We start from the raw sequence: 25,744 nt of genomic DNA, 5'->3' as shown, positions 1-25,744 counted from the left end.
CAGGTCAACTTAAAAAGTATCAGCAGATACAGGCTTGACTTTATCTTATAAGCTATAGACAGTACATTAGAATATGGCACAGAGTAGGTGTGCAACAAAAGTTAGTTCTCAGTCTATCCCTCCTTGGAGCACCCGCCTCCATAGGGTCCGCGGGTTGGGGTGGCAGCTTCGTGGTGGCACAGAGCCCGCAGTGTCCCTGGACCCTATGATTTCCTCGCCAGACCCTGGGAATTCAGCGTCGCAAAATAAACACCACCGCGCCGCTAATCGCCAGCTCAGAAACAAAACAGCGCTGCGCTGGGGATCTGGGCAAAATCAGCCCTCCCTCCTCCTCCTCCTTCGCCGCCGCCCTCCCTTCCTCGCGCTGCTCGGCTTGCTCGGCTCTGCTCAGCGCAGCGCAGCTCGGCAGCCGCCAAGCCCAGGCAGCACGGTCTCCCGGTCGCCAGCACCGGCTCGGAGCTCCGCTCCCCGCCTGGGCTCTGCCAGGTCTCGTTTCCGAGGGGACCCCTTCGGGCAGGAGTCGTGCGGCGAGAGCCAGCGGCCAGGGCACAAAGTTGGGGGCCCGCGAGGATGAGGCTGTCCCCGGTGCTCCTGAGGCTGAGCCGGGGTCCAGCGCTGCTGGCCCTGGCGCTGCCCCTGGCGGTGGCGCTGGCCTTCTCCGACGAGACCCTGGACAAAGTGCCCAAGTCAGAGGGCTACTGCAGCCGCATCCTGCGCGTCCAGGGCACGCGGCGTGAGGGCTACACCGAGTTCAGCCTCCGCGTGGAGGGCGACCCCGACTTCTATAAGCCGGGAACCAGCTACCGCGGTAAGTGGCCGGCCGTGGTGTTGGGGGCGCGGGACCTGGCCCCCGGAGGGCGCCGACCGCGCAGTGCCGGAGGAGGGCGCACGGTTCCCAGGCGCACCGTGCCAGCGCAGCCCGCCGAGGGCCCTTCTGTCCTGGATGCCCTATCCTTTTAGCTCCGAGCCAGTGTCCGGCGCCGTCGCGGGGCCGCAGCCAGGAGATGCAGCCCCCAAGTCCGAAGCGCGGTTCCCGGGTGTGGGTCGAAGCTGAGCGACACGTCACTCTGGCCTGGCTTCTACCCCGGCCGGTTCCAGGAGAGCGGTGGTGACTCGCCTTTCTCCAGATCCGTCTCTGGGGTCGAGGGGACCCTGGCTTCTTTTAGTCGGGTCCTAGGCAGGGTGGTGATTCCAGTTTTCCCCACTCCCATCCCTGAAGAAGAGGAAACCAGCTTTTCACAGACTGGCCCCCAGTGGGACGGTCATTCCAGCTTCCCCGGACGGATTCCTACAAGAGAAGGGACTTGGGCTTCTCCCCTAACTGGTCCTAAGGCGGGGGGAGGAGAGGAGAAGAGCCCAAAGCTTTTCGGAAGGTTGCCTGGAAAGAACTCCAAATTATTCTTTGACGGTCCCAGGCGAGGGAGAAGACCCTGGATTTCTAGGACAGGCTCCCAGTGGACTGAGAGCTCTAGGTAGTTTCAAACAGGGGAGGGGAATCCAATCAAGACGGAAAGGGAAGCCCAGATTCCTGAGGCCTGCTCCCTGGAGGCCAGAGCTGCTCCCGCAACCCCGAGTCTCAGTACCCGCAGAAAAGCGGTCTCTAAGCTCCTCAGCTGACAGCCGGCTTTCGAGAGCGCAGAGAGGGTATGTCCAAAGCAAGTGAGCGCCTCCCGGGCCTGACAGGCAGCTCGACCAGCACAAACCTGAAGACCCCTGATGCCATGCCCAGAGCCCAGAGCCCCTTTCTTAAGCCGGGTCAGGTCCCCATCCATCTTTTCCCTGCCGTTCTCCAGTCAGGAGCCAGGACATCAGGCAGGGAAGGAAGCCTGCCTAGCCTCACCGGGGGCCCCGTGGGCGGGGAGTGACAGAGCACGTGTCCCTTCACCCCGGGCCCTTCATAGGTCAATTCTGGGGCTAAGCAAGGAAGAGAGGGGCTTTGGGGCACTCGTGGGGCAAACGGGCGCACAGCCACCGCCCTTCCATCCCCACTTTCCCCGTTCCTAAGCGTCGCGAGAGGAAGCTATGGGGGCAACACTGGAGAAAGTTCGGGGTAGTGCCAGCTGGAGCCCGGGTCACACAGGCGACCAGAACCAGGGACCACCTTTCCCAGAAGGCTTCTCCCATTTTCCTGGGTTTGTGTTCCCGATTCTCTCCGCCTGGAGCTACCCAGAGCGTAGTCCGCTTGTGGACCGGCTCTATGCCTGGCGGGTAGCCCTTGCAAGCCCGCACGGCTAGGAGGGGTGGGGGGTACTCGGTGCGGAAGGATGGGGGTGGGGTGGAGGACACCGAGCCCGGCCCCCAGGGAGCTGGCAGCGGGTTGGCCGGCTGCCCAGCAAGCCGAACCTACATGCGGTCGCAGCCTCTTCCCCCCAGCTGGGAAACAGCCAGTCCTCTCCGTGGACTGGAGGGAAGTGGGCGTAACCCCACTGGCCTCTTCAGCCCTCCCCCAAACCGAGGACCTGAGTTCCCTGAGAAAACTGCCTCAGCTCCACGTGGCAGCGAAAGAGGTGGCTCCGCAGTCAGTCCCGGGTTTAGTAGCTGTGTGACCTTGTACAAGTCCTTTAATTTCTCGGATCCTGTTTCCCAGTTATTGAAAACAGATGTTTGTCTAGCTACCCTGGGCGGTCTTAGGGAGTAAATGAGTGCATAAAGATGAGCGTGCCTGAGGTACAGTGGGTTCCCAGTATATATTAGTTTGAGTTGTCTTTGAGGCCCAAATGGTTTAATAATGGAGGGATGTGCACGGTCAGGTTCATTTTGTTTCTGCCACGTGTGTGTGTTTAAAAGTAGGTTTTCTCTGCACTCCTTCAAGCCAGTCTACCAGTGGATGCCAGTTACCTGGTGCTCATGAAATAATTGAATGAGTGAGTGCATGAATGGTTTCTCCTTATTAGGAGGCTTGCTTAAGACTATTACTAGTTTAGGATCAGGAGAATTTCTTTTGGGGACAATCGAGGCTAGCCTGCAGCCCAAGGGTCCTACTGGGTCTCTATTCCCACATGAATCCTCCCAGTTTGGCTGAGCACTGGCAGTGAGGGATCCCAGCACTGAGACAGAGATGCATCTGGGATTCACATGAACAGAGGGGTTCCATGATGGCCTAAGTATCCATGGACAGCAGGTGAAAACTGGGACTAGACTTTCACCTTATAGGTTATGCCAGCCTACAATGTTAGTCTTCAACTGTGATGCCCGACTCAGGCTGTTGGTGGGCAATCATCTTACCTCTTTTCTGGTGGCTGAGAGATCTTGCAAGAAAGATCTTGCAGGAACCAGGCTAATACCTTCTGAGTCAATACTTCGGATTAGCAAACCTGATTCCGCCACTCAAAGTTAGGAAGAAAAGGGCACTGGCCTGGTTTGTGACGTTTTCTGTTGGCTTATACTTTCTTAGAATAGTTACGTTAGAAGTAAATCTAATACATTCTGCTCTGGGTATTGACTTAGGGCTGTGGAAATTAACATTCCCCTGGTGTTTTGTTTGCTTTTTTATTTTTTACTGAATTAGGGCCCCTCACAATCTTTGGAATCAATGGCCTGTTTTCCTGCCTCAAACCTTTGTCCTCGGGATTCTAGTTTATCCCCACAGAGCTTCCACTCTCCATGCCCCTACTCCCACCCTCCCATCTCAGCATATCGTTTAGATTTTCTAGACTGGAGTAAAATGGTCACTATTGGAAAAAAAAATTGAAACATGGGGTTTCTTCTCAACAGTCAGGATCCAATTGAGATGATGATTCAGCCTTTTCCCAAGTTGTTAGCACTATATTGACTGCCTCCTCTCTCCCACATCTCTACCCTCCCTCCCTCTTCCCCTCAATACCACTCCCTCTGCAATAATTGTGCTTTAGAAGGCTCTGAAAGGCTTGCTCTGTTTCTGACCATGGCCTCCTTTGAAAAAGAGATTACAGTGATTAAAAATAACAAGTTGAGGATCCTCAAGGGGCTTCCCTTATAGGAGGACAATTTGCAGGACCAGTCATTCCCAGATCACAATTTCAAGCCAAATAGAAGAAAATCAGCTGAAATGTTCAAGAATTGATTGAAAATAAGAGACTCTTTTGTCTGTCCAAATGTCTGTTTATTAGGAAAATAAAGCCAGACCCTGGCTAATGAGAGTGGCTTTTCCTAGATGCTCTTTAAAGGGGAATTTCAAGGAACTTGATGGGGAAAGAATGTCCAGGCGAGATTTCAAAAGCTTGTCCAGCATAATTAAGGGATTTATTCTAAACAGGGAGGTTTGGAGACCTCCAAAGCTGCTTTGCCTTCTCTTGCTTTCTCTCACTCTGAGGCACACACTGCCATAAGAATGTGTGTCCCAGAGTGTCCCATCTCCACCTGGTAGAAAGAACACAGGCTTTGATGTTGGCTGGGTCTGTTTCCACTCTGGCTCAGTCACATAGCCACTGTGTGACCACAGGCAGGCCACTTTACCTTTCTGAGCCACAGTTTCTCCACCTGTAAAATGAGCCAGCTTCTCCCACCGTCCTAGTGTAGCTGTGAGAATTAGAAATAATCCATGTCAAAAGAAACTGTCATACAGTAGGATATATTATATATATACACACATGCACACACATACATACACACATAAATATAATGCTGTGAGATCATTATTTATTTTGGAAATAGAAAAATACTTGGCAGCTAACACTGGATGAGACATTGTGTTAAGTGCTTCCTACTCATCTCACATATTCCTTCCTGTACTTTGGGGCAATTTACTATTTTTATTTTACAGATGAGGACACTAAGCCTCAATAATCAGTGGAGTAAGGATACAAACTAAGGGATGTCTAACTGCTAAATCTGTACTCTTAACTAGTTTTCTATACTGACTCAATAAAACGAATTAGTGGAATGAATTCACCCAGCTACCCTCAGTCTTCTGGGTGGTGTGTCTTTGTTGAAGGAAAACAGCAACAACAAATCAAGATAATAACTGACATATCTTGGGACACTAAGTCTGAAGTGATGGGTCCTTATTTACATTTGCTTTTTTTCTTCTTGTGGATTTCAGTATTGCATTTGCCCATAAGCCAAAGGATTAATTTAGAAACATGAAGAAACTTGCCAGACTTTGGCCAATGCCTTTTGTTTGTGGGGACAGAAACAAATTGAAAAGAGAAAAACCTTAATTTGACTCTTGTTTTATTTTTACATGCAGATATTATATTACCATGTCGGTAAAATTATATGTTTGAAAAGTATATACATAGAATATGAAAAACTTAAGCTGGATGAGGTCTTTTAAATAAACTTTGTATGTAGTGGTTTTTTAGAATTAAGCACTGCTGATGATATTGTAATTATTTATAAGTGACCCTCTTGTTTCCTTTTTTCTTTTTATTATATAACTTTAATTTTTAACTTTTGCTCTCTTTTTATAAGTATTTAGTTCAAATCAATAATAAAAATTAAAAAGATGTATACATATATAAATTCTTAATTGTTGTGGGGCTTGTTCCTTTGAGTTTGATGATACGCAAAAGTCAGAGCATACAAAAAATGAAAGCATATAAATTGAAATTTTTCAAGGTTTAAAACTTGAGTACTTACCTATACAAGTTAAGTTGTCCTTCTCCAGCTGGCTGACTGAACTGGAACAAGAGATTATAATTGTTGGTATGTTCACAAACATGCTGTTTGCTTATTATACATAGAATGACAGATGTAGATCAATACCAATTTCTGTAGAGGAAAAAACTTTAGCCATCTTGTATTAATCAGGATACAGGCTAAGTTCATTACAAAAAGACCAGAAAATACAATATTTTAAATGAGAAGTAATGCTGGGAAAGATTGAGGGCAGGAGGAGAAGGGGATGACAGAGGATGAGATGGCTGGATGGCATCACTGACTCGATGGACATGGGTTTGGGTGGACTCCGGGAGCTGGTGATGGACAGGGAGGCCTGGCGTGTTGTGGTTCATGGGGTCTCAAAGAGTCGGACACAACTGAGTGACTGAAATGAAATGGAAAGTCCATGGTGATGGGCAGTTTGCTCCACGTGTCTACCCAGGAACCCAGGTTCCTTCTGTCTTGTTGCTCTGCCTCTTTTAGCATTCTACAGCCCAGAAGTAGCCACAAGTCACAGTACCTGAAACATGGCTAGTCCAAATTAAGCTGTGCTATACATGTAAGACACACACTGGTTGTTGAATAATTAGTATTAGAAAAATAAAAAACTTCTCGTTAACAATATTTTGTATTGATAACATGTTGAAATGATAATTGTTGTTGTTTAGTTGCTAAGTCATGTCCAACTCGACCGCATGGACTGTAGGCCACCTGACTCCTTTGTTCATGCGATTTTCTGGGCAAGAACACTGGAGTGGGTTGCCATTTCCTTCTCCAGGGAATCTTCCTGACCCAGGGATTGAACCTGCATCTCCTGCTTGGCAGGCAGAATCTTTGTACCACTGAGCCACCAGGGAAGCCCCAGTAATTGCATATGCAGGCTAAATAAAATATAGTTAAAATTAATTTTACTTGTTTTTCATTTGTTTCTGCCATTGCTGCTGCTAAGTCGCTTTAGTCGTGTCCGACTCTGTGTGACCCCATAGACGGCAGCCCACCAGGCTCACCCATCCCTGGGATTCTCCAGGCAAGAACACTGGAGTGGATTGCCATTCCCTTCTCCAATGCATGAAAGTGAAAAGTGAAAGTGAAGTCGCTCAGTCATGCCTGACTCCTAGTGACCCCATGGACTGCAGCCCACCAGGCTCCTCCATCCATGGGATTTTCCAGGCAAAAGTACTGGAGTGGGGTGCCATTGCCTTCTCTGTCATTTGTTTCTACTGGACACTTATTAACAAGTAAAATGAATTTCCCCTGGAAAAATAATGTCTCACATTCTCTTACTCAGTGACAGGTCATCTAGGTGACCTGTCTGTTTCTCAATGGCGTGTGAATCAGTAAAGGGAAGGAGTGTTGGGGCATGTGTGTGTGTGTGTGTGTGTGTTTGCATGTGATGTGCTGATAGGGTTCATACAGAGAAGAAAAAAGGGGTCAATATGTCAGAGTAGCTTGTCTGTCTCACCCTCTTCCTCAGTAAAGGAGGAAGCAGCAAGAAAGGAAGAGGAAGAAGTTGGTAAAGCAAGAAAATGCAAGAGAGGGAGAGGAAAAAAGAGAAGAGGGGGAAGAAGAAAGAGAGGAAGGGGGAAGGAGGAAAGAAAAACTTCACTGGGATATACACTTAGAATGAAAAAGAACGAATTTACATTTTTTTAGAGTTTAAAAGTCTTAATGAAGAATATCATTTTCATCCTCTTAATGGATAATTTCCCTCAAATCAGACCCCATTGATCTGGTATTGTTTTATTAAGATTAATTTTAAAATAAGTGCTCTTAATTTGCTATGGAATTTACTAAATTTTCTGATGTCAAAGTTTTTAATTGATATAGTTGATTTACAATGTTGTTAGTTTCAGGTGTACAACATGGTGAATCTATATATGCATATATTCTACATATATTCTATATATACATACATGTGTTTTTTTCAAGAGAAGAGTCCTATCTTACTTGAGGGTTAGATTCAAGAGTCATTATGGAAAGCAAAAATCACATAAGTGAAAATTACTCCTTACAAATCCTTTGCAATTGTACATAAATGATCACATGGATACTAGATTCAAACTAGCCTTATTTATGTGTCCCTGCAGATAGTTTTGTTAGTGGGGAATAGAAACATACTGATATTTCTCAGGAAGTCCAGCATCTACTTTTCCCTCCAACATTGGAAGAGACCAGTGTTTCCTTGGTTGAATACTGTACAAAACCATTGGTTTGCTCGTCCTTAGACACTGACGTGACAAATACAAAATACTCACCATCTGATGAACTGGGAGAACCAAGAGCCCCAGCTCATGCTCACTCAGGCATGTGAATACATGTATGTGCCTGAGTGAGCATGAAGTGGCAAGTGGCCCAAATGATCTCAAGTATTATTTCCTCTCTCTGTTTGTAATCTGATGGTGTGCAATTGTGTCTGATTCCAGTCACATGCACTTCTCTGGAGCACCTGTGTCAGAGAGCTTACCATGTCACACAAAGCTTTCTGTGTGGCTGGCTAGCTCTTGCTGATTTAAAGTTTCCCGTTTTTACGGGGTGTCTTGGCTGGGCTGGAGTTGAGGCTAGGATAGGAAGAGTAAGCAGTTAGGTAACACCCCAAGAAGGCCTTTTTGAGCTCTACATAGACAAGGCTTCTAACTTTCAGAGTACTCAAAACTGCCATGAAAAGTTCAGGGAAACTTTAAACAGGGGCCCGCTCACATCCACTGATTTGCTGGGGTCCAGGAGACCCATAGGAAATAACCTGGATCCTGTCTACTGTTGTAGTTCCGATATTTGAAAACACAGACCAGGTGGCGGGGGGAAGGACAGGGAAGGCCCACAAAACACTGTGTGGGGGGATGGGGCGGATGCAACAGTGGGAAGACCTGAATTCTTGGCGCTATAGGAAGCTCTTCTGAGGCTCCTCCTCTTCTGCTCTTCTTCCTTTTCCCCCTCTCCTTCTCTCTCTCCATTTTCTTTTCCTCCTCTTCTTTCTGTACCTCCTCCTCACAGCAGCAACCCTGCCCTTTGAATTTCCCAAATACACCAAGCTCATTTCCACCCCAGGGCCTTTGTATATGTTCTTCTCCATGCCTAGAATGCCCTCCCCCTGATCTTTCTATGGCTCACTCTGTCTTTTATGTCTCAGCTCAGATGTCATCTCTTTAAAGAGGCTTCTCTGACCACCAATTTATGGTCCCCATTACTTTTGCCTGGTTTTATTTTCTTCATAGCCCTGAACCACTCTCTGAAATGATCTTGTTTATCCCCTGCTTCCTCAAGCTAGAATACAAGCTTTATGAGAGCAAAGACTTGTCCTTTCTTATTGGCTACTTTATTGCCAGCACCCAGAACATTGTGTGGCCCTCACAGGCACTAAATCATTATTTATAGAAAAATGAAAGTGTTGTTAAAATCCCAAGAACCCCTCTAAGAGAGAGATGTGAGATCTCCCTCTAAGAGAGCTGGATAGAAGGAAGGGACAGCATTTTTCCCTCTGCCAGACAGAGGTGAGGCCAAGGGATGGGGACAGATGGCAAGGATCTCCAGGCGGTGGCAGCAGAGAGAGAGGATGCTCAGTGCCCTGGGGGTATTGGCTGGAGCCTGAGGGCTGGCAGATGGTCTGGGTCCAGGGTGAAGGCTGTTGGAAGGGAAGGACTGGCAGTCCTGTGCATGGTGGAAAGCGGGATTGTTGATGGCTCAGAGGTGAGGAGCACACAGACAGCAGGCAAGAGAGCAAAGGGAAGCAGCTGCCAGCCTCAGATGCTGACTCTGACTACCTGGAGAAGAGGGCACAGGGGATTGTTGAGCCCTCAGACCTAGACACCAGTTATTAAAGTGACTTTCCCTGAAATCAGCACTTTGTGGAGTCATTTGCGTGGTTTCTAAACCTAGCTATGCGTCAGAATCACTTGAAAAGCTAAATACAAACACACACACACACACACACACATATATATATATCTTCACTGGCCCCACCCTAACAAAAGGTTGGATTCCAGAAATCTATATCCTTTCTATCTTTTTTTAAAGCAAGATGATGAGACACAAAGAGAAGGTGGCGACTTCCCTGTGATTGTGCTTCCCCATCCCCATGTCTCCAAGCCCTACCCCCAGCCTCCTAGTCCCACATACTAGCACCAGGTCACTTCACGGCCCTGTCCTGTTACTGTCAACACAGTGGCCAGTGGCATGTCCTTAAAACCGATGACACAGTGGTGGCATTCCCCTGCCTTGGCTGTGAAGTGGTGGGAGGGAAGGGCTGTGAGCTTCCTCTAGGTGACAACACTCACAGATGAGCGGTGCCTGAGCCAGGATGGACTGCATCGTAGTGTACATCTCAGCAGCCAGAGACTGCCTGACGTGCAACTTCTACTCTTCGTTTGGGGCCTGTCTTTTGGAGTCCAGCAAAGTAAGGTCTCCCCTTGGCCATATGGCAGACCTTGAGGTGTTTGTGGAGAAACAGCTGTCATAAGTTCTGATTAAATTGCTTGTTTCTTCAACCGTTCTTTGTAGGACCCTGTTTCTTATTCCCTGCACCTTAGACTCCAGATGTGCTCTGATAGGGAGGGAACATGGTGGAAGGATTATCTCCCCTGTTCTGGACACTGTGTTTGTGTTAAGCTTGCCAGGTCTCGTGTTCGCTGTTTTGGCAGCTGTGTCATACTCTGGAATCACACTGAGCTTGCAGCCAGCAAAAAATTCCTGAGATTTGATGGGAAGGCTGGCTGCCCTCCTTTCCCTGGACTAGTGAAACTAGTCCTTGAATATCAGCTTTGACATGATTCCCCATTAGACTTAGTCCAGCATGTTTGAGCCCATCCTGCTAGCTGTCAACCATTTATGAATCTGGATTCTGTCACTGAGTGACCTATTCACATAATCTAATTTTGGATCATCCACAATTTTGACAAGCAAGCTTTAGAAGTCTTTGTCTAAGAAGTTGGTAAGAAAGATGAGCAGGTCAGGGCTTAGGACAGAGCATTCTGACCTGCCTTAAAATCTTTCTCTAAAAAGCTGACATCCAATTAAAATAGCTTGAAAGTCAACCAATCTTCTGTTACCTCAATGGCATTTGAATACTAACTGCCACCCTGCTGGTCAACCACCTCAGTTTAGTTACAGATACTGTTTCTTTAGCTTGTTAATGAATCTTACAGTCTAGGTCGAATTACTTTCTTTCTTTGCTCCCAAATTAGTCCAGAGTCTTTCCACTGCAAGTAACAGGAACAAAGTCTAACTAAAGCAAAAATAGAATTATTGAGCCCTATATTTGGAAAGTCCAAGGGTGGATCTGGCTTCAGGTTTAAATGGATCTAGGGACTTAAACAAAGTTCTCTCTCTTTCTCTTTTTCTCTCCCTTTTCCTTTCCTCTCCATTGTTCCCAGTCCCTTTTTTTTTTTTTTTGCCTTCTCTCTCCTTCCATCCTTTATCTCTTGGCTGCATTTTTATGTGTTGACACAGTTTTTCTTACTGCAGATAAACTTTCTCTAGGGAATGCCAGGGAAGGTAACTGTTAACAACCTTCAGCGAAAAGTCTTTCAATCAGTTCTGTAAGTGAAAGAAAAGTGCTTTTCCCTTTAATTCCAAACTGAAAAATTCCAGGGAAGGGTTCTGATAGGTCACATACCCAGGGGAATGGGAAACATTACAATATGGAGGTAAATTGCTTCTGTGTCACTTCTGTGACTTGATAGTTCAGGAGGGAGAAGGGGGACAGTGATTGCAGCCCCAAAGATTACATGGTCAGAGGAAAGGGAGATGCAGGTGTCTTCGACAGCATGTGTTAGAATTTCCTTCCCTAGTCTGAATCCCCAGCTGCATTCTCTTGGCTAATATATCTCTGATTCCTCAGGCGCATCCTTCCCATCCATTCCTCTTCCCATCTACATATTGGTAAGCTCAGGACCCATTCACCTGGCCCCCAGCTATTCCACAGTGAGGGAGCATATGGGGGAAAGAATGAACTTCTGTTGAGTTGTTGCAATGTACTTTGTATACCTTATCTCCTTTAGTCTTTATGACAAATGCATGAACTGATAGTGATGATCACTCTTTTAGAGAGGGGAGGAAACTCATTTATCTTTAAATATATTTTATTAGCAAAATTTATAAATACTTCACATTATAAACATTCATTAATTAGTTGTCATAATAACAATATAAATACTATTAGTGCCATTTTACAGGAGATTGTCAGCTGAGATAATGAGAAGTTAAATAATCAGCCCAAGGTAACACGTAGAAAGCAGAGGGCATGGCAACCCACTACAGTGTTCTTGCCTGGAGAATTCCCATGGGCAGAGGAGCCTGGTGAGCTACAGTCCATGGGGTCCCAAAGAGTCAGACACAACAAGTGACTAAGCACAGCACAGCAACATATAGAAAACAGGAATTTGAACCCCGATCTGTTAGCTACATCCATTATACATCCATACCTACAGCCCTTAAAACCTTAAATATGCATGATCTTTAGTTTTGAATGGGAGGGAATTCATCTCTCCCAGGGAATGTTGGGAGCATTCATTGAGGAAGATCACCCAAGAGAACAGAATAAGCCAACCCCACCCCATGACTTGCTCACCCTTGCTCACCCAGGATTTGTAATCCTGCCATCGTATTTGCCAACCTGTCAGCAGCATCTTCTCCTGCCTACTCCTGGCTAGGTGGGCTGAACTGCCAGTTTCTAAGTGAGGCATGTGAGTCACAGCTGTCCAGAGCTCCACAAGTTGTGCAGAATCAGGACGGGACCACTATAGCTAATGCAATACTCCAGCAGTCCTTACAGCCAACCCCTGTTACAAGTTAAGGCGGCAGCTCAAGTTCATTGTTGCTGATATGTGGGGCGTGAAGACTGGGCATCTCAGTAACACAGAGCAGGTGGATGGCAGTGGCTGGCCTTGCAATGGAACTGGAATCTGGTTCAAGATCTTCTCATTGACGTTGGGATGGAATCTGGTTCAAGATCTTCTCATTGACGTTGGGACTGAAAGGGTCGGAAGCTCAGAGGTAAGGTGGGGAGAGTGGCCTAGACAAGATCCAGTAATGACAACGGGCATAGCAGATGCACTGAGGTTTATATTAGAGGGTTGACAAGACAACATTTGAAAGCCAGAAGGTTCTTTGGGAGTTAGGTGGGACTGGAGTTTTCATATACTTAGGAAGGGAGAACTCCACCTTAGGTGGAGATCTGAGGCCAGGCCCCAATGTGCAGCATCACATATAAACAAGTCCTCATATAAACAAGGCAGGCCAGAGAGGCCCTTGCCACTGAGCTGGTTTTTAGGGAAAGGTTGTAATCCATCTTCCAGCCTGGTTTTCCTAAAACATAAATTAATATGACATTCCCCAACTCAAACCCTCCATTGTGTTCTTGTCACCTCCACAGTGGTATCCACACTTGTTAGCAACACTTTAAAGATGTTTCAAAGATGCTTCTCCTCTTACTCTCCTAGCCTCTTATAATATCTTCCCTCCCAGCTCGCAACAAATAAAATACAGAATTACTTCTAGTTTCCAAAGCCAAAGCTGGCCCACCATGCCTCTCCCTCTCTCTGAGATGCTGTTGTTCCTCTTGTCCACTGGACAAACTCCTATATATCATTTAATTTGCAGGTCAAATGCCCTTCCTCCACGGTGCTGCTTCTGCTAAGTCACTTCAGTCATGTCTGATTCTGTGCGACCCCATGACTCACCTTTAACTCCCCCCGTAGACTCAGATGTTCCCTCCTCTGGGATCCCAGAGCACGTCACTCATACATCGATAACACCCATCATATAAAAATACCTGCCAATGCAGCCTTTTCTCCCAGCTCTTAGACTGTGTGCTCCTAGAAGGCAGAGGCTAGGTCTTTTCTCGGTGTGTCTCTAGAGACGTAGTTCAAGACAAAATGGGTCTGTGTTCTCAGAAAGTGTACAAGTTACTAGAAGAGACCAGCATTTAACAAATAAATCACAAATATTTAATTGAGATTGGGTGAGAAGTATTCAAGGGGGGAAAAAAGTGTGTTGAAAGGCTATATTGTGTGGGGTTAGGAGGGGCTGAGTGGCCATAATAAGGCTCACTCTCTAGGGTGTGAGGAGCTGCAAAAAGACTCAATTATAAAGACTTATCCAAACCTGCGCAGAACCTGGCCTGTGACTATCAGCCCCAAAGACAATGATCTCCACCTCAGTCCCCTCAGTGGTTGTCCATTGTCACCTACTAGTTTTTCTCTGGAGACTCAGCCTCTGGAGATTGACCCTGAGGACCAGCTTTTTAAAACTCATTGTTGGTTAATCAGCTTGCTGAGCATCATGATCTTTATGATCATCATCATCATTTCGGTCATCATCTTCATTCCCAACATCACCAAGACCACCATCATCATCCTTTACAATTTTGAATCCTTTATATATATGCCAGGCTCTGTGGTAAATGTTTATTTAGTCATCTTTACATTCCTAAAGAAAGATAATATCATTAACTCCATTTTTTAAAAATGAGTATCAGGGAGGTTAAATAAGATCATATACTTATTAAGTGGTAGCTCTGGGACTGTAATCTGAAATCTTTGCTTTTAACCAGTTCCCTGTATATGCTCACAGAGTGGCTCCAAATGGACTTTAAAATTTTTTTTATTTTAATCCTTCATAAGCTTTTTTCTTTAATATCCTGGGTCTCTTAATGACCTCTCTCGGGAAGCACTTGGGAGGAGTCATTAGAAGATGCTATTATTTATTGCCAAGCAGTTGTCTTCAGTCAATACTGGGACTCAGAACACGCTGCGCATTTGTTCCTTTGAGGAGTCGTATAATGGGGCTCACTAGAGGGACGGGGATCTCCTCTCTTCCTTCAAATTACAGAGTGTAACACAGTCATAACCACTGATAATTATGGCTTGAAACACCAACTGCAGCCTCCAGAGCCTCCATCTTCTGGACTGTATTCAATAAGGTAAAGTAAAACCTTGGTTTTCTAGAACCTACAGGAATGCATCATTCTGGGAAGCTGTTTATGGGTAGCCCTTTAAGTGCTCTGCACAAATATACAAAAAGATCCATACTTATCATTCAGAAACATTGTTTAATAATATTCTTGTCAAAACAAAATTTTAATACAGAAAAGTTCAAAATCTTGCATCTTGGTGAATCATCACTTGTTGAATATACTTAAGCAACTGGCACCCAGATCAAGAACTAGAAGGACCTGCACTTCAGAAGCACTCCTGTGTCCCCACCCTAGATCAGCCCTGCCTCCCCTTCCCACACTTGAACGCACTGGCCTGACCTCTAGGATCATAGATTATTACTTTTCCTGGTTTGGGACTTCATATAAATGTCACTGTACTTTATGTATTCTTTTGTGTCTGTCTACTTTCACTTAAGATTGTGAGATAATCCCTGTTGTTGTAGGTAGTAGTAATTTGTTTATTTTTAACTGAAAGGTTCTACTACAAATGATGCTGCTGTGAATATCTGGTAGGTGTCATTTGGTGCACACATGCCTGCATTTCTGTTGATTTAGGAGAGGCAGTCCTGGGTCATAGGGAATGTATAAGCTCAGCTTCAGTAAATACTGCGGAACAGTTTTCCAGGGAAGATTGCTCATTTTCAGTTCATCAACTGAGTGTGAGAGTTCCAGTTAAGAACATTCGATAATGTTAATCCTTTGAAGGTTATTCAGTCTGGTGGACATGCAGGGGTATTTTACTGTGGATTTAATTTGTATTTCCCCATTGACAAATGAGGTTGAGTGCCTTTTCATATGTTTATTGGACATTTGGGCACCTTCTTTTGTGAATTTTCTGGAGAAGGAAATGGCAACCCATTCCAGTATTCTTGTCTGGAGAATTCCATGAACAGAAGAGTCTGGTGGGCTACAGTCTACGCAGTCGCAAACAGCTGGACATGACTGAGTGACTAACACTTTTTGTGAAGTATTAGTTCATGTGAATTGCTTATTTTCTTACTTTGGGCTGTCTATCTTTTTCTTATTGATCTCTGAGAGTTCTTTATATATTTTAGATAAAAGTTTCTGGTTAAATGTATTGCCAATACCTCCTTTCACACCATAACTTACATTTTCTTATCAGAATTTTGTTTATCAACAGACATTGTTATCATTCCATTTACACATCTTGTTTATCATCAGTGTTTTTAAATGTTCTACTAAAAAAAAAAAAAAAAACTTTCCCAGGCCAAGATCATTCATGTTTCATCTTATGCTACTTTCTAAAACCTTATTGTTTCACTTTTCACATTTAGCTCTACAATCCATGTGAAATTTTGAGTATGATGTGAGGTAAAGACCAAGATCCACCTGTTTATGTACCTTTTAAAAGTTGTGTTAGTTGCTCCCTCATGTCTGACTGTTTCCTAATTGTCACTGAATATATCTTCTTTCCCCCACTGCTCTGCAGTACACCCTTAATCATAAATCAAGTTTATATGTATTTGTGTAACTTTATCTGGACCTCAAACTATTCAATCGGCCTATTTTTCTTTCCTTGCTATAGTACACAGGCTTAATTTCTATAGCTGCATTGTCTCAATAGCTGGTAGTATAAGTCATCCAACTTCGCCTTTCTTTCTCCAGGTTGCCTTATATATTCTTGGCCCTCTGCACATATAAATTTTAGAATCGGCTTGTCAATATCACAAAATCATGCTGTAATTTTAATGTAAGTTGCCCTAAATTTATAAATCAGTTTGAGAAGAATTGACATCTTTACAACACTGAATCTACCAGTCCATGAATATGATTCAGTAAATATAATTACATACCAACTCTGCTATCCACTGTGCTGGGCTAAGATGTGATTCTTACCTTTGAAGGACTTACAAATAGGTAAACAAATACTTGCACACAAAATATTTAATGTGATCATTTCATCGCTGATAGTAATAAGAGCTGATATTTATTGTATCTGTTATCTGCCAACAATGGTTTTAAGGACTTTCATGCATTATTTATGCTTCACATTGATATGGTGAGGTAAATACTGTTATTAGGCCCATTGTATCAGCCAGTTCAGTAGCTCAGTTATGTCTGACTCTTTGCGAACCCATGAACTGCAGCACACCAGGCTTCCCTGTCCATCACCAACTCCCGGAGCCTGCTCAAACTCATGTCCATTGAGTCAGTGATGCCATCCAATCATCTCATCCTCTGTTATCCACTTATCCTCCTGCCTTCAATCTTTCCCAGCATCAGGGTCTTTTCCAATGAGTCAGTTCTTTGCATCAGGTGGCCAAAGTATTGAAGCTTCAGCATCAGTCCTTCCAATGGATATTCAGGGTTGATTTTCTTTAGGATTGACTGGTTGGATCTCCTTGCAGTCCAAGGGACTCTCAAGAGTCTTCTCCAACACCACAGTTCAAAAGCATCAATTCTTTAGCGCTCAGCTTTCTTTATGGTCCAACTCTCACATCCATATATGACAACTGGAAAAACCATAGTTTTGACTATTTGGACCTTTGTCAGTAAAGTAATGTCTCTGCTTTTTAATATGCTGTCTAGGTTGGTCATAGCTTTTCTTCCAAGGAACAAGCATTTTTTAATTTCATGGCTTCAGTCACCATCTGCAGTGATTTTGGAGCCCAAAGAAATGAAGTCTGTCACTGTTTCCACTGTTTCCCCATCTATTTGCCATGAAGTGATGGGACCAGATGCCATGATCTTAGCTTTCTTAGCTTACTCCTTTCCCAACTGGAATTTTAACAAGATCCAAGGGAAAAGAGCACCCAGGTCTTGATGGGGCAGTCAAAGGAAACATTACAAAAAAGATGAAAATTTAGCTGATTTCTAAAGAAGTTTGCCAGGAATGGAGGAGGTGGAACATTCCAGGTGTATGAATAGCCAAGTGGAAAAAAATAATACTGTAGGATGAAATGATGGCTTTTCAGGAAACTGCCAGTGAGAGAGTCCCAGGACTGAAATGTGGTGTAGCAGGGAATGGAAATATGGTTGGTGGAGCTTCCCGGAGAGACAGAGTCTGTGGGCCCATCAGTCTATGGAGTTTGAGCTACAGCCTGAAGTCACTGACTGTGCAGCAGAGACTGCGTGTCTAGCTTAGGTTGGGTTCCTCAGAAGCAGGTATTATTCATTTCCTAGGGTTCCCATGTATAGTACCATAAACCGGTGGCTTAAAACAACAGAAATATATTTGCTCACAGTTCTCAAGGCGAGAAGTCTGAACGCAAGGTGCTGTCAGAGCTGTTTCCTTTTGGAGGCTCCAAGGAGTTTCTTCATGCCTCTCCTAGCCTCTGGCGGCAGTCCTTGCCGTTCACTGGCTTGCAGGCGCCTCACTCCCATCTCTGCTTCTGTCATCACTTGTCATTCTTCCCTGTGTGTCTCTGCATCTCTTTGTCTAAGGACATTGGCCATAGGCACTTGGACCAACGCACTTGGACTTAGGGTCACCTTAATCCAGTATTATGATCTCATCTTGACTAATTACATCTGCAAAGACCCTATTTCCAAAAATGGTCACATTTCCAGAAACCTGAGGTTAGGCTTATAATATACATTTTAGAAGGACACAATTTAACCCAGAACAAATCCTCAGGGGATGATTGGGGTGCAAGTGACTCTTAAAGGAAGTACTCCCAGGGGAAGCCAATAAAGGGTTAGGGACCTGGGACAGGGGAGGAAGAAACCTCACCTGGCCATGACCCCGGGTGAGCTCTGATCCTGCAGGGCTATTTAGAGATGTCACGTCCTCAGAATCGTCACCTGATGCAAGGGAGCTGGGTCTTTCGTGTTTGGCAGAGAAACTCCAGTGCCCTGAGGCTGGTCCTTCAGGAATGAGCCACAGGTGCCAGCCTCTGGAAGCAAAGGCTCATCAGTGCCAGGGCCACGTACCAGGGCACAAAGGAATTTGAGGTGATATGGGCACAGCCCCTTTATTGTCTGCCTCTTACTCTCTGTTCCCCTTCCTTCAGAAGTGTGTAGGTTGGCTTTGAAGGCCCACCACCCTAACCTAGATAACCTCAGACTGCTGTGGGGCTATCTGTCTATCCCTCAGAGATCTCAGTTCTTTCTCTTGACATCAAAGTCATCAGTTTCTGGGTGCCATTGCTTAGCACCCCACATTTTTTGCTCTTCTCTACTTCATTATGTCTTTTTTTCCCCTCAACCTTTCTTCCTTACTTTCTATCTGACCTTTTATAGACATTAGTAGCCAATCTTTGTGGTTATTCAGAAACCTAGGTTCCTTCCATCTTGTGGCTCCAATCCTTCTCCTGGGGTATCAGGGTCCTCTGCTGGATTCCCCTGCATGCAGCAGGCAGAGATGGGAAAAGAAGGATGGAGAATCATGTAGAAAATTTGGAGGGGCCAGGCAGGAAGTGGCATTCATCCTGTCTGTCCATGTTTTCCACCAGCAGGACTGGGACACAAGCAGAACAAACTGCAAGGGAGGCTGGGAATATGTTCCCGCTGAGTGCCCACAAGAAATAGATGTGTTTTGCCACATCCTCAGTTTTCATTCCAATCCCAAAGAAAGGCAATGCCAAAGAATGTTCAAACTACCACACAACTGCACTCATCTCACACACTAGTAAAGTAATGCTCTAAATTCTCCAAGCCAGGCTTCAACAATACATGAACTGTGACTTCCAGATGTTCAAACTGGATTTAGAAAGGGCAGAGGAAACACAGATCAAATTGCCAACATCTGTTGGATCATTGAAAAAGCAAGAGAGTTCCAGAAAAACATCTACTTCTGCTTTATTGACTATGCCAAAGCCTTTGACTGTGTGGATTGCTACAAACTGTGGGAAATTCTTAAAGAGATGGGAATACCAGACCACCTGACCTGCCTTTTGAGAAATCTGTATGCAGATCAGGAAGCAACAGTTAGAACTGGACATGGAACAACAGACTGGAAAGGAGTACGTCAAGACTGTATATTGTCACCCTGCTTATTTAACTTATATGCAGAGTACATCCGGAGAAGGCAATGGCACCCCACTTCAGTACTCTTGCCTGGGAAATCCCATGGATGGAGGAGCCTGGAAGGCTGCAGTCCATGGGGTTGCGAAGAGTCAGACTCAACTGAGCGACTTCACTTTCACTTTTCACTTTCATGCACTGGAGAAGGAAATGGCAACCCACTCTAGTGTTCTTGCCTGGAGAATCCCAGGGACGGGGGAGCCTGGTGGGCTGCCGTCTATGGGGTCACACAGAGTCAGACACAACTGACGTGACACAGCAGCAGCAGCAGAAGCAGAGTACATCATGAGAAATGCTGGGCTGGGTGAAGCACATGCTGGAATCAAGATTGCCAGGAGAAATATCAATAACCTCAGATATGCAGATGATATTACCCTTATGGCAGAAAGCAAAAATGAGCTAAAGAGCCTCTTGATGAAAGTGAAAGAGGAGAGTGAAAAAGTTGGCTTAAAGCTCAACATTCAGAAAGCTAAGATCATGGCATCTGGTCCTATCACTTCATGGCAAATAGATGGGGTAACAGTGAGACTTCATTTCTTTGGGCTTCAAAATCACTGCAAATGGTGACTAAAGCCATGAAATTAAAAGACGCCTGCTCCTTGGAAGAAAAGCTATGACCAACCTAGACAGCATATTAAAAAACAGAGACATTACTTTGCTGACAAAGGTCCACATAGTCAAAGCTATGTTTTTTCCAATAGTCATGTATGGATGTAAGAGTTCGACTATAAAGACAGCTGAGCGCCAAAGAATTTTGAACTGTGATATGAACTTTTGCTTTTGAACTGTGGTGTTGGAGAAGACTCTTGAGAGAAACTTGGACTACAAGGAGATCCAACCAGTCCATCCTAAAGGAGATGAATATTCATTGGAAGGACTGATGCTGAAGCTGAAACTCCAATATTTTGGCCACCTGATGCGAAGAACTGACTCATTGGAAAAGACCCTGATGCTGGGAAAGATTGAAGGTGGGAGGAGAAGGGGACGACAGAATATGAGATAGTTGGATGGCATCACTGACTCGATGGACATGATTTTGAGTATACCCCGGGAGTTGGTGATGGACAGGGAGGCCTGGTGTGCTGCAGTTCATGGGGTCGCAAAGAGTCAGACAGGACTGAGTGACTAAACTGAACTGATAAGGAGTTTATGCTGCAAGCAGCTGAGTCTGTCTTGGGCCAATCTATGGAAGTATATAACATTAGAGAACTGTCAAGACGAGTTGCTGACCATGTACTATTTTTATCAAATTGTGGTTACTAAGAGCGTTCATCTCAGGCTTGGTTGATTCAACAATTCCCAAGGAAGATCACAGTTCAGGTGTTTCAGCAGGTTCTGAAATGTGAGAGGGGGCTGGGTGGCGAGGGTGAAAGTTCATCACTCTACAAAATGAGCCTTTCCCGCCATCACCTGCCCTTGCAGCCCACAGGTCTGTGATGCTGATGAGGGCTCACATTTATCCATTTGACAAATGGAAGACAGCTGATTCTTGTGCTTATCATCTGCTTTCTTCTTATCTTGCAGTGACGCTTTCAGCTGCCCCTCCCTCCTATTTCAGAGGATTCACCTTAATCGCCCTCAAAGAAAACAGAGAGGGTGATAAAGAGGAAGACCATGCTGGGACCTTCCAGGTAAGAACGCTTCTGGGCTTACCCAGGGTCCTCCATCGCTGTAGTAGGTTGAGGCCAGCTGCAAGGTGAGTGTGCTGCAGAGGCTGATGGAAAGGAGCGGGACAGGTATCTGAACAGGCTTTTTGTGCAATTCCCTTGACCATTGGCCGGGTGGGCCAGGGCCACGGAAAGACCCATAACAGGGTGCGCAGCAGACGCCTCAAGTCTCCCTTAAGGCCGTGGGGCTTGGCCTCCAGGCAGGGCTCTTCTGGGGCTCATGGTGCCTTGGGCAGCAGACAGTCCAGTGTGCTGAGAACTTCCAGAACCCTGGCGAGGATCCGGCTGTTTTTCCTGTGCAGCCGCTTCTTGACTGGCAATTCTCAAGTGTAAACGGAACAAGAGCTTAGGATGACCAGACTGGAGGGAGTTCAAAGCACAGGAGAAGGACTATTAAGGGAACGAAGAGATTGATTTATGAGGGAAGATTAAAAGAATTAAACATGCTTTGCTTGGCTAAATGAACAGGGCCGAGTTGAAGAGGTGGTAATGGTCTTTAAATGTCAGTCCTCACAGAGCAGCCTCCTCCAGAGGAGGCCTCATTTGACTTTGTACAAAAGGGCGCAGCAAGACGAAAGTGGGTCAGGAGAAGAAAGGGAATCTCAAAGGCAAGGGCCCTGACAGTGAGTCATATTTCACTGTGCAACATTCTTCCAAGGGAAGTGGCGGGAACATCACCCCCTTTTCAGAGGCTTAGAAAGAGGCCAACGAGTTGTCAGAACACGTCCCAGAAGGACTGGGGCCATCCTAGGAGGAGGCCTGGCCAAATCTGCTGTAACCGTTTCTCATCTCAAATTTCCATTGTTCTGGAATCCATTTTTATCTGGCATTTGCAAACTCAGAGGGGAAAAAAAAACAACAACGGAGGAAGAATACTTACACCCATAGCTGGCTGCTGGGGATTCTGGTACAATTTGTGGGTTCCATGGAGCACCCAAAATATCTTCCTTGTCCAAAGATATCTTTAACCCCTTATGGGCAGGTTGTAATTTTGAATCCTGTGACTTAAAAAAAAAGACAATGATGTCCTGTGTTTAGGAATCTGGGCTTGTGGCTGAGTGGGACCATTAATTCCATGCTCATTGTAATGTCCTTCTGTAGATATAGATGGCAGGAACTGTTTTGGAATGTATCTGAAGGAATTACTCAGATACAGTCTGTATTTGTTGGGTACTTACCATATGCCAGGCACTTGGTTAAGTGCTTTACCTTATCTCAGTTTATCTTACTTTACCTTATCTTAGTTTGATTCTATCAGCAACCAAGTAGATCCAAACTATTACACCTATTTCACAGATCAGGAAATTGAAATTTGAGAAATTAAATCCCTTGCCTAAATGGTTAGTAAGTAGTAAGGTCAGGCTTCTCTATCACATGTCTGATTCCAGTGACTCAATGTCTTCCTTATAGTCCTGGACATGCTCCTGGCATAGGTGTGTTTGGACAATGCATCAGCAAGGTTGTCATTATAGAGAAAGGAAGATTCATGTGTGCATTCAGCCCACAAGAGCACTAAGATGTATCCTCCTTGTTCTTGGAGGTGTGAATGATTTATCAGATTGGGGCAGCTGAGAGATCTAGGCACCTGAGTGTCAGGAGGGATCAAGTTCTAAGAAGGGAAAAGGGGAGGGGGAGGTGGGAGATGGGAAATGTGATCTTAATATTTACTAAAACAAAATTTATCTGCTTTAAAATGAAGCTTAGAAATATATTCCCCCAAAGAGTTGAAAGCAGGGACTTGAACAGCTATGTGTACACTCATGTTCATAGCAGCAATATTAATGACAGCCAAAAGGCAGAAACAATCTAAATATCCATTGGTGGATGAATGGATAAACAAAATGTGGTGTATACATACAGTGAAATATTATTCACCTTTAAAAAAGGACATTCTGACATATGCTATAATATGGATGACCCTTGACATTATGCTAAATGATATAAGTAGGCACAAAATGACAGATACTGTCTGATGTCACTTATATGAGCTTCATCATCAAGTTTATAGAAACAGAAAGTAGAATGGTGGTTGCCAGGAGATGTGAGAGAAAGGGAAATAGGGAATTATTGATGAAAATGTGTGGAGTTTCAATTAGGGAAGATGAAAAACGTTCTGGAGATAGATGGTGTTGATGCTAGTATAACATATTGAATGTACTTAATCCCATGAACTGTATACTTAAAAATGGTCAAAATGGTAAATTTTGTGTACATTCTGATACACATACACACACTAAATAATGCCAGAGTTAGGCCAGTGGGGACATGGTTTCTTTCCTTGATGTTATTTTAATTCAGCAAATTGACAGTCTTCTCCAACTCACTGTTGTTTCTGCTTGGCTTAATCTTGGTCCTGGAAACCAGTTGGTGAATACAGGGCCCTGCTCACATTGGGCAGTAAGTAAATATCTGTTGAATGAATAAATGAACAAATTGTTCTTTCTACTAGTGCCCATAACTCATTCTAATTGGGGATTGTTTCAGAACTCTCTCTCTATGTATTCATCTTTCCTTCTTCTCTTAGAGCTTCTGATATCCTTTCTTTATATCACAGTGGTTCTCCAAGTGTGGTCTTTGGACCACCAGCATCAGCATCATCTGGGAACTTGTTAGAAATAAAAAAAATCTCAAGCCCCACTCAGACTTTCTGAATTAGAAGCTCTGAGGGTGGGGCCCCCACAGCTTGTGTTTCAGCAAGCCTTCAGGATGAATCCAGTGCAAACTCGAGTTTGAGAACTAATGTTGAAATGAGACGAGGATACAACCTGTCCAGCAAGAACTCCATCATCACATCAACAAATCTGTTGTTTGAGCCTTAACAACATCAAAGTTGGAAACATATAGGAAAAACGCCTCACATACAATAATAATGCTTGCATGCCAGATACTGTTCTAAGTGGTTTACATGTTTTAACTGATTTAATCCTCAGAGTAACACCACAAGATAAGCATTATTATCCTGTTTTTCACAGATGAGAAAATTGTGGCAACAGAGGGATTCCAGTAACTTTCTTAAGACCATTCAGCTCTAAGCAATAAAGCTGGGATTCAAACCTTGGTAAATGAGAGTCATAACAACTTTTTAATGGCAGTAGGCTCTATGTCAAGAGCTTTATATTCCTTATCCTACTTAGCTCTCATAGCAACCCTGTGAAGTCAGGATTGTTGTACCCATTTTCTAGATGATGAAACCAAGTCTCCAAGGGACTAAGTAAATTGACCAAAGGAATCTAACATCTTAAGGGGGTGGGGAAGGGATCCTGTTTTAGAGGTTTTCTCCCATTCATCTCCCCACCCCTGCCCTGCCTTGCACGTTCACTTGGGTGCCCAGTATCTTGGAGGTTAGGGAGAAATCATAGCTCATGTCATCTTGCCTCTCCTGCTTCAGACATCGTGGTCTCTGTACTTGCCCCCTTCCACTCTAGCATGAAAGTATTTTCTCTCTGTATCAAAGCTGTCATCTTTAAAGTCATTCATTTATTGATCAGCATTTATTGAGTGTCTCCTTTGTGCCAGGCACTAAGGTAGGCACTGGAGATACAGCAGTGAGAAAAACAGACATCATCCTACCCTAATGGAACTTATAGCATCCTCCTTGTCACTGCGCTTTATATCAACAGGCATGACAGGAAGTCAGCAAGTCATCAGTGGGGACATGAGTAGATGATCAGAAACTACAAATGCTGATATAATTATATATATACACATAGCAATTAACAAATATTTAGAAGTACTTCTTTGTTAACACCCTCACTCCAAATATGACAGCTTTAAGGACTGAATATCAATGATGAAATCCTAATATCCTTTACATCTGGTGGAAATGACATTCTTAGTTCTAAAAGTGACTCTAAGAGGTGATGATTTTGCTTCTCAATGAGAGCCCTTACTCAGCGCACAGATTCACTAGGTACAAAAGAAACTTTAAAGCAAACATTAATGCCCCTTTAGACTTAGTAGGGAGAGAATGGGGCTGTCGGGAGAGGAAGGCTAAGGGTTAGAGCGCCCCCACCGCCACCCTGGAGGCCGAGGAGAAGGGGGCGGGGCTGCTCCTCTGCTTCCAGCGGCGGCTGGTCCAGCGTGGCAGTTTTGGCACCGCTGAGGGTATCTGTCCCTGGCCGCCAGAAGGGAGAGACATGGGAACCTTTTTGATGAGCTAGCTGGGTGTACTCACGGTTAATTGAAAGTGACAAGGAATGCGGCGGCTGGACTGCCTGTACAGAAGTCAAACCCCAATCCTTTAAAATCGTATTGCTCAAAGCAAGTTGCTTCCTGGAATGTTCATGGCCCAGCCAACTGCCCAGCACTTTCTCCCTCCTCCTTCAGGGCTCTCTGCTCAGACGTCCCTTTCCCGGGAGGGAGAGGGGGGCGCCCCATCACTCTCTTTGGAACTTCACTCCCCCTTCTATCCCTGGCTGAATCCCCTATCCCTCTCCACTCCACTGCCTTTCTGGCCACCTGATGTACCATCTATTTTACTTGTTGACTTGAGTATCACCTGCCCCCTTCCACTAAGCTGTAAGCCCCACTAGGCAGGGATTTTTGCCGGTCTTATTTGCTACTGTACCCCAGCACCTCATCC

The 25,744-nt window shown here is 44.9% G+C and overlaps 1 protein-coding gene across 1 annotated transcript in view; it reads left to right on the top strand.

Annotated features, from left to right (window-relative positions):
* Window positions 1-281: 281 nt before the first annotated feature.
* SPON1 (spondin 1) overlaps window positions 282-25,744 on the top strand; it is a 309,877-nt gene continuing 284,414 nt past the window's right edge. The window contains exons 1-2 of the mRNA XM_061440732.1: window positions 282-808; window positions 21,020-21,126. Coding sequence (XP_061296716.1) covers window positions 571-808; window positions 21,020-21,126 — 345 coding nt within the window. The 5' untranslated portion in view covers window positions 282-570. The remainder of the gene's footprint in view (window positions 809-21,019; window positions 21,127-25,744) is intronic.

Source organism: Bos javanicus, chromosome 15 (genome assembly GCF_032452875.1).
Source record: "Bos javanicus breed banteng chromosome 15, ARS-OSU_banteng_1.0, whole genome shotgun sequence".
In the NCBI taxonomy this organism is placed as follows: domain Eukaryota; kingdom Metazoa; phylum Chordata; class Mammalia; order Artiodactyla; family Bovidae; genus Bos; species Bos javanicus.
The sequence above is the reverse complement of the archived record's forward strand: the minus strand, read 5'-3'. Positions and strand labels throughout refer to the sequence as shown.